The sequence below is a fragment of the Ascaphus truei genome, unplaced genomic scaffold, assembly GCF_040206685.1.
Source record: "Ascaphus truei isolate aAscTru1 unplaced genomic scaffold, aAscTru1.hap1 HAP1_SCAFFOLD_812, whole genome shotgun sequence".
Classification (NCBI taxonomy): domain Eukaryota; kingdom Metazoa; phylum Chordata; class Amphibia; order Anura; family Ascaphidae; genus Ascaphus; species Ascaphus truei.
Window position 1 is genome coordinate 127,659 of NW_027457148.1, and position 10,089 is coordinate 137,747.

Genomic DNA, 10,089 nt, shown 5'->3' on the forward strand with positions numbered 1-10,089 from the left:
TTCGTGCTACTATAGATAAAGTTATTCTCCCACCACCCCATAAAAAGATTGGCATAGGAGGGGGCGAAACTCGTCCCCATTGCCGTCCCCCGAAGTTGTAAATAAAATTGGTGCTCAAAAAGAAAATAATTGTGCGTGAGAAGAAAAAGTATAGATTCCGTAATAAATGTAGTCATAAGAATGGAGCTACCTGGACATTCTATAAAATGACGGACAGCCGTCACGCCCAGATCGTGTTGTATGATCGAATACAGGGAGACCACATCCATAGTTACCCACAAAAAATCTTGATCCCATGTAATATCCTGTAGTTGTGTTAGTAAGTCCCCTGAATCCAGAATGAAGGACGGAAAGGCCCTAACGAAAGGCTGTAAATAAGAATTGACATAACGGGACAAACCATCTCCCAAAGATCCAATACTAGAGACTATTGGCCAACCAGGAGGGTCGACCAAAGTCTTATGGATCTTTGGGAGATGGTGATATATGGGGATCACCGGATGGGGATTGACTATGAAGCCCATTTCATCCTTATTCAATACGTGTGTTGCTGACCCCAGATCAACCAGCTCAAGAAGCTCCTTCAAAAAATCATCTGTAGGGTCCCGTGGTAGCTCAGAGTAGGAGGATACATTCCCAAGTTGGCGGAAGGCTTCCTTAAAGTAATCAGTCCTACTCTGAACCACCACAGCACCCCCTTTGTCGGCATTCTTAATGACTAACATGGGATTATCCTGCAGCGTTTTGATGGCCACACGCTCCTCCTTACTAAGATTGTCATAACCCAAGTGAGAAAAGGAAAAGCCCTGAGCTCGTAATCTAAGGTCGAGAACAACCAAATTCTCAAACATAGTGAGATAAGGGCCTTTGACAAAAGTAGGATAAAAAACTGATTTCTCCTTAAGTTTAGACCCCCAGTCCCCAAATGTATGGGTTTGCAAATCATCCATAGTGTTACCCTGTTCAAGAAGATCTTCCAAATCCGTACAGTGATCACGAAAAGATTCCAGAGACTCAAAAAGGGGGGGGGAGGATTAGCTATATCAGGCATGGGTTCACTGGGATCTTCCAAAGGAGTTTCATCAGGAATCGTCATAGTCGGAAACCCCTCCTCTTGACTCTTAAAATACAATCTGATGTTTCTAAAAAATTAAATTCTAGGAACTCTTTTTTGAGAGCGGACAGTTGTCACCCCAGATCAGTGATTACAGGTATTCCAAAGGGTCAGTACCTCAGGCTGAGGAGAAATTGCTCTACTATTAGCGATTTCGTCACTCAGTCTGAGGAACTGACAAATAGATTTGTAGAAAGAGGCTATGATCGGGAGACCCTCCAATCCACATTACAAGAGGTAATGGAAATTGACAGAAAAACTTTGCTCCCCTTGAAAAAATCCAGGGTGAGGGATGGCGGTCAAGGGAAAAACTTTTTGAACTCTAATATGGGGACCAAGAGTGGTAAAATTTGCCCCTTGTTCATTTCTCAATACAATAAGTCAAGTGGTCAGGTGAATAGGATCATCAACAGGCATTGGGAATTATTGCGGATGGATCCCATACTCCGTGAAGAAGAAGAGCGAAAACATTAGCCACATTCATTTCTCCAAGTGTTATTTCCACTCCTGTTGGTGATCCTGATCGCTTTTTAACCAGGGGATCCTTTAGATGTAATCATTGCAATATGTGTAAATTTATGAAACCATCCAATCATGTCTTTTCCCATAGTCCACATAAACGTTATAACATCTATAGATTTATTAATTGCAATACTTCTTTTGTTATTTATCTCATTAATTGTGGCTGTGGGAAAAGATATGTTGGTAGGACAATGAGGGCGCTGAAAATCCGGATGCAGGAGCACTGCAGACTCATTTGGAAAAAGGATTTGGAGCATCCTGTATCTAAGCACTTTACAGAGTGTAGAGAGGGGGGCATCAATAATTTTTCTTTTATTGGTGTAGAAAAAATCTTCAAAAAGGAGAGAGGAGGCGATATGGTTAAAATCTTGGATTGTAGAGAATCCTATTGGATTTTCATGTTAAAAACTAGATTTCCAGATGGGATCAATATAGAGTGGAATATCAATCATTTTTTGACATGAATCTCCTCTCTCAGTGGGCTGTAAATGGTCCTGTGAATAACTTGACTTTGACACCTGTAGGGACTTATTAATCTCATTATTAATTCAATATGAGACATGCATTATTGTCATTACTTGAGATTGTATAAGTTAAAGGATAAAAATCTTTATAAATTGGATTTCTCAAATGAGTTTGATCCTTTTACTGTACTTGAGCTATTAAATATGGTATATGTATAAATAACACACTTTATATGGTATCTGAGTTTATGGTTTATTTTTTGTAACAGTTAATGATGGGAATGTCAACTAAATGCTCTTATTGTATCATTTATGGTGTATGGAATGTATTACTGTTAAATATCTCTTTTGGACAAATCCACATATTGTTGTTTTTTGGAGTCAATGATTTAAATGATTATTATGACCTCTGTTTCATCAAGAGAGTGCCCTGCCTCGTGCCACTACGGATTTGAAATTGCTCTGATGGGAAGCCCTGATGTCTCACCCTTGCCGTCGGCCCTTCGTACAGTGCCAGGATGGCTCCCATGAGGCGTCCTTCAAAGCCAAATACTTTCAGCGTCTCTTTCAAATAGGGCCAGTCAATCCTATCAAAGGCTTTTTCCGCATCCAGACTTAATACCATCAACGGAATATTTATTTTTTGGGCCAAATCAATCAATCTATTATTCGTCTGGTATTGCCCGCTGCTTGCCTTCCTCCGATGAACCCTACCTGATCTGGATGAATCAACCTGGGGAGGACGTTACCCACTCTGTTAGCTATGAGTTTGGAGAAAATGTTTATGTAGGTATTGATCAGAGAAATGGGCCGGTAGCTCTTACAGTCTGCCGGGTCCTTTCCAGGTTTATGAATCAGGGAGATAGATGCCTGAAGCATTTGTGCGGGCAATGAGGCCCCTAACAGGATCAAATTGAATAGTTTTAACAGATATGGGGCTAGAATTTTCAGATATTTTTTATAGTATAAGTTTGAGAAGCCATCTGGACCTGGTGCCTTGGCTGGTTTGAGTGACTTTATAACCTCCGCTAGTTCTTCTAAAGAGAAGTCTTTTTGTAACGCCTCCCTCTCCTCCCTGCTCAATGCTGGCAGTTGTGCCTCTTTTAAAAATTCTCTTAGATTGTCCCTCGTTTTTTGATTGTGTACGACCTTACCTCCATCGTAGAGCGATTCATAGTAGGATTTGAATTCCTCCACAATTCACCTAGGATTCGAGATAAGATCCCACCCCTGCATGCGAATAGATTGGATATGGTAATTTGGTGTCTTATTCCTAAATTTGTTGGCAAGAAGGGTATCCGGCTTGTTCGTTTTTTCGTAAAACCTACGTTTAGTCCAGCTCAACGCATTGTTTTTCATAGATTGGGACTTATTCCCAGAGTTTATAGTGGTTGAAATAACGTTCATGTTTCATATCTGTGGATATAGATATGAGGATTTATTTTACTTACTTGTGAACTGATTATATATATATATATATATATATATATATATATATATATATATATATATAGCTCAACCCCATTATAGCGCAATCCGCTATAACGCAAATCTGCTTATAACGCGGTTTGAGCATGGACTCCGAATTTTAAAAAAAAATCTATTTTTTTTTACATATTTTTTGCACATTGCACATTGCACATTGCACATTGCACATTGCACACTGCACACTGCACACTGCACACTGCATACACTGCACACACACAGCACACTGCATACACTCACTGCACACTGCATACACTCACTGCACACACTCACAGGACACTGCACACACTCACTGCACATTGCACACACTCACAGGACACTGCACACTCACAACACACACACACTGCACACACGACACTGCACACACTCACAGGACACTGCACACACAGCACACACTCACTGCACACTACACACACTCACTGCACACTACACACACTCACTGCACACTGCATACACTTACAGGACACTGCACACACTCACTGCACACACCCTGCAAACACTCACAGGACACTGCACACACACAGGACACTGCACACACTCACACACTCCCCCCCCCCCCATCTCTGGTGTCAGCTGCTATCTCCTAAATCACTCTTTCACACAGTAGGATAGAATGTCTGTGGTGTAGAGCAGGAGAAGCTATCAGGAACAAGAGAACACACACACAGACAGACAGAGACACACACACACACACACACACACACACCTCTCTCCCTAGACAGGGCAGGCTCCCCCGGCGTCCCTGAAAAGTTTGCCAGTGAGAGCAGGAGAAGCTGCTGTGCGGGTGATCAGTGGACATGTGAGTAAAATTGGCATGGAGAGGAGGCTGCAGCCCTGAGTCTCACACTCTCCAAGCACTGCCTGCTGGGGAGGGGGGAGAGGGAGGAGGGAGAGGGAGAGGGAGGAGGGAGAGGAAGGAGGGAGAGGGAGGAGGGAGAGGGAGAGGGAGGAGGGAGGAGGGAGAGGGAGGAGCAGTGCAGCACAGTGCGATCCCAACTCTCCCCCCTCTGTAGACACGGAACCCCGGGCGCGGCGGCCATTTTTTAATTTTTAAAATGTATTTATTTAATTTAATTAGCGTGACCCCATTTGTAGCGTGGTCGGATCGGGTGGCTCCCGAGGACCGCGCTATAACGGGGCTGAGCTGTACATACAAACACACACATATGTACACAGCGCTGTATTTAACACTTTCATCTCTCTGGCAGTGTGGTGGTTAAAAGTCCCAAAAATCAATACACTTTACAGTAAATGCTGATACAATATATATTGATCATGGTAAATATAAGTGGATATCTGTATGATGGCTTAATATTTAACGTATGCTCTCTCAACATTGCTGCTTGGGGAGACAGCTGCTTAGAAATAAGTAATATATATTTTACAAATACAACATATAATATATAGCATACAAATTAGTAATATTTACCAGGAGACAGAAAAACATGCCCAGTAGAATTTGATGAGGTAGGGCAAAAAAACACAGCTTTCTTTTCCCTGTTTGAGTTGTTTTTTTTGTTTTGTGTTGTTTTGTGTTTTTCTCTTTCCTTGTAAATGTCAAGAAATAAGTTGAAATATTTGACTATCAGTCCTTCTACCAACCCACCCACCACTCATATATAAACACACACGTTTATTTATTATAGATCTATGTATCTGGTGCCTTTCCTTGCTGAACCTCTTTTGTGTTTAATTCAATTCGTTTTTGTCCTTACAAAAAACATTTAACTGATCTGAAGTTCAACAAATATTTCCTTCTAAATCCCCATAATTTCTATTTGTAATATATATATATATATATATGAGGAACAATTATATATATATATGTGTGTGTAATTGTCTTTCCCTAAATTCTGCAGACCTGCCTCCTCTTAATAATAATAATAATAATAATATGTTCTTGTATAGCGCTGCTAATTGTACGTAGCGCTTTACAGAGACATTTTGCAGGCACAGATCCCTGCCCCGTAGAGCTTACAATCGATGTTTTTGGTGCCAGAGGCACAGGGAGATCAAGTGACTTGCGCAAGGTCACAAGGACCTGACACTGGGAGTTGAACCAGGCTCCCCTGCAGCAATCTCAGTGCCAGTCAGTGTCTTTACTCACTGAGCCGCTCCTTCTCCACGTCCATTCTTCGTCCTTCCCTTGGCAGTACATTTTTCTGACCCCTGTGAACCCCTCCCTCTGTATAGAAATCAGCAGAGATACTCACAGTTGTCAGTGAACACCATAGCTGGATGTTATTCCAAGCAGGGGCTGGATGAGGAGCTCAGTACACAGGGTGCCTGGTCGGCTACGTAGGTGCCTGAGACCTGTGTCTGGCTGGCTCGGTGTGTTCTTCTTTTCCACTTCTTCCTCCTACTCCACCCAGCTGACTGTGTTTGCCAGGGACGCTGCACAAGCGTCTCATTCACCTTATTAAGCAGGTGATAAACCTCTCATATCCCAAAGCTAAGCCAAGAAAAGAAAGCCAGGTGCCAGGATTTTAATAACTCAGTGCCAGAGGGGTGTCTGCAATGCCTTGCTCTGGCACGAAAGGGTTAATGTCAATTTGACAGAAGGATATGCAAATATATCAAATAATGTTACAAACAGCAAAACTGACAGAAATGTTATTTTAGACCCAGTTTGTGAAGTTGTTTTTGTGTGTGAACATTTATGGATGTAAGATTTGTACGAAGAGCTTCATAGTGTATAAATGTAAGTTTGTCTTTTCAGCATTAACTGGTTTGAATATTGTAACGTGTGTTCCCTGTTTTGTAATATGTATTTGGGCCCCCTACAAAAATCTTGAAAGGGACTCAATCAAACTGCACATAATAAATGTAGGTCCCCATGTGAGCGGCTTTGTGAGCAACCCCACTCTCACTCACCTTCAACTCAGCAACTCACAGCCCCCCTCTGATCCTCACTGTCCCCCCTCTCATACTCATCCCTCTCATTCTCGCATGCACTCCCTTGATTGTCACCCTCTCACCCCCCCAATATGTCTCACTCCCTATTTTATTCTTCCTCCCTCTCTCCCCCACTCATTCACTCTCCCTCTCCTCTCCCCCTCAATTCCCCACCAGACACATACTCTCAGTCCCTCCCCCACACACACTCATTCCTCCCCCCCCCCCACACACACACTCATTCAATTCTTCCCCTCCACCACACACACTCCAACCCTCCCCACACACACACTCCACCCCCCCCCCACAAACACTCTCTCCCCCCATATACACACTCCCCCCCCACATACACACACACACACACACACACACACACACACTCCACCCCCCCCACACACACTCCCCCCCCACATACACACTCTCCCCCCCCCCCCCCACATACACACACACTTCCTTCCCCTCCCCCCACACACACACTCAATCACAACACCCAATCACAACTAGGGTTGCCAGGTGTCCGGTATTGAACCGGACTGTCCAGTATTTGGATACTCTGTCCAGTAAAAAATGAGAGTTACTGTAATACTGGACATGTACGTGTCCGGTATTTTCCTCCCTGGACATAGCGACCTGACGCACCTTTCACCATTGAGTCCAGTATTTTCGGAGAAGCCAACTGGCAACTCTAATCACAACACACACAATCACAACACACACACACAAACACATAAAAGTCGCACACTATTTCACCTGCAAGGCGAGTTAGAAGGGGGGAAGGTCCCACCCCTGCAGCAAGCAGAGAGCACAGAGAAGCAGTAGCCGGCACAGCACTTGAGCCCGATCTTGGGTACAACTTCCAGCGCCAGCCATTAGCGACCCCTGTGCTCCCGTTCCCCGCCACCACATTGCGTGGTTTAGCGGCACAGTAGTGTGGCGAAAATGGGGGTAATCAGCGCATTAATAAAGGCAGTGGGCTCAGCTGGTTACCCCTATTTCGCGTTGGGGATGAAGGGGTTAATTCTATATGCATGGCTGTCCCCATTTTGCAGGCTAATCTCTACCTGCAGTGAAGTGCCTTTCTGTTACTGTTTTAAAATGTACCGGCCAGATGCTATTTTTTTGTCTGCCTGCCTTTGTGAAGCAGTAGGAACAAATGTTATGCATACAGGAGCCCCCTGTTGGGATGAAAGACCCCAGATTCGTAAAGTGTCACTTAATCAGGATGTTTCTGAGTAGCAGATCCTGTTACTCCTCCTGGATATTTCACACCTCGGGACCCAAACTTCAGACATTGCGTCCCAGAAATGAGTGGGCCCTTTTTACTTAGCAGTGCTACCAAGCTGCTCACTGAGCATGCTCAGAGTTACCTGAGCTGGCTGTAGGATTTGCCCCTGTGACATGGCAGGTTCTGATAGGATCAAGATAATTCGTTGCCAATGGGATGAGGCTAATGTAAACCCCACAGGCCCTTATCCTTAAAAAGGCCTGTACCCCTCATTCCTGTGTTGTTGCTGTAACCTGATTTCTTCAAGTGGATAAGACCTAAGTACAGCGGCTACGATTCCAGAACGCAAGGGGTTAAAAACATCGCAACAAGGAAACTTGCCCTGCTTCAGGATTTCGTTAGCCCGGGGTATCCAGCAAATCCCAGAGAACCAGAAAGGACTTTGCACATTCACAGAAGGATTGGACTGGGGCTATGTATTTGGCAATTTGCAAATGGACTAAATTTTAAAGGACAATCTTCTGGTGCTTTGGCACCTTTCTGGACATTATCCTCTGTTTCTCTACCCGTGAGTGTAATTATTAAGTGTATTCTGCAGTTGTCGTGTGTTTGCCTATCAAGGGAATAAATCTCAGTTTATTTTGCTCAACCTGTTCTGCTCAATCAGGACCCACGAAATATAAATGTGTTATTAAGCGCGTCCCCGTGACAAGTAGTTACGCCACTGTGTGTGTATATATATATATATATGTGTAGCCAGGTCTCCCCCCTCACCTGGTATCCGATCGCGGGCGCCGCCAAGTACACTGTCGGCCCCGCGCGGCGATCGCCAAGGTGAAGGCGGTCAGGCCCCGGCTCGGGGGTTGCCGGGGATGCGTGCGGCTGGTTGCCAAGGCCGCACGCTGCGTCACGGAGATCCCGGCGCTCTCTGAGCCGGGTGGAGAGCGCGCCGCCATGTTGCGCCGGTTCGCGCATGCGCAGTAGGTCCCAGGCGGCCCCGATAGCTCGTGCATGCGCAAGGAGAACCCTAGCGCCAGGGAGCAGTTGCGTGAGGGCAGGGAAGGCGCAGGATAGTCGCGTGAGAGTAGGGATAGTTAGTGAGAGGTTGTGGCGGCCATTAGGGGTTAGTATAGGCAGAGGGAGGGCGCGCACGCGGCCCCAATGTAAGTACAGCCTCCACGGGACTACAATTCCCATGAGGCTTAGGGCCAAGCACATCAGGTGCTTCATAGGAGCCAATAGGGCTGCAGGACTGCCAGGAGAGCAAGTGGATACATTTCGCGGGCAAAAGAGCACACTAGTCAGTCAGAGACCGGAGCAGCCCAGGGAAGGAGGTAGGGTACAGGAGAGAGGGACTCCCTGTACTAGGCCAGCACCCCCAGGGCCCGAGATAGCTCAGCTCCCCAGTAAGATGAGTGTTGCCAGGGGCAGCCCTCAGGTTAGGGACCCTGCCACTTACATTAGTGGGAGCTGGGAAAGGAAGGTTACCGAGAGTTGGAGTCAGGGAGCTGTAGGGAAGGAAGGGTGCGGGGAGCGAGTGCAGCTCCTGCCCCATATAGGTACCTACACTGGCGACACACTTTATTCGAGCTCGGCTAGTCCCACGAATTCGGGTATACCCGGGTGTATTGAGGTTTGTGACTGTTTTCTGCCCGAGTGCATTGAGTTATTTTCCAGGCAGGGATTGAAGCATTTTATTCCTGCTGGCTGCAATACTGCACAGTACATATATATATACTGCATTACAATTCATGAATTTATGCCATCTGGTAGACACGCGAAGCATTGCAGCCTATTAAATCCTAATTATTATCATTTAACAGATCAGCCGCCCATCAGCCAGGCATGAACCCAGGCTGGGAAGGCAAATGCAACGGGGCTTGTCAGAGGTGAGGAGCGGCGCATTCCAGGTATCTGCCAGGTACATACCGGGTATTTGCTCGAATAAAGTGTGTCGCAGCAGTACACCCCAGGTAGGCCCCAACTCCCCACTAGTTTAGTAGGTAAGTGCTGAGGGAGGCCCAAGATAGGGACGCTGCCCTTAGCATAGAGTGCTGCCTTGTCAGAGTCACAGCGGGCAGTGCTGTGAGGTCTGACAGGCAGGCACCTTGTTGCGCAGCACGTTGGCTGCAGCCTCCAGTGAGCTACAGCTTGCTGCTGTAGGCGCTGGGACTAGTTAGAAAGTAGTGAGGCTGAAGGGACTTGGGTAGTTAGGGGAGTGGGACAGGCCATAACCCCTGCAGGCCCATAGGAGTTCCCCAAGCCACTACAGGTTGCTGTACTACAGGGACAGGCCCTAGGTTAGGGTTCCTGTCACGTTAGTACCATTTAGATAGATAGGGACACAGCGGCTGCTGCTGTTCCTGTGGAAGCGGTTGGACCCA

At 46.0% G+C, this 10,089-nt stretch overlaps 1 protein-coding gene across 1 annotated transcript in view; it reads right to left on the reverse strand.

Moving 5' to 3' along the window:
* LOC142486310 (histo-blood group ABO system transferase-like) overlaps nucleotides 1-6,068 on the reverse strand; it is an 88,050-nt gene extending 81,982 nt beyond the window's left edge. The window contains exon 1 of the mRNA XM_075584934.1: nucleotides 5,799-6,068. Within this exon, the coding sequence (XP_075441049.1) occupies nucleotides 5,799-5,817 (19 nt within the window). The 5' untranslated portion in view covers nucleotides 5,818-6,068. The remainder of the gene's footprint in view (nucleotides 1-5,798) is intronic.
* Between the last annotated feature and the right edge of the window lie 4,021 nt (nucleotides 6,069-10,089).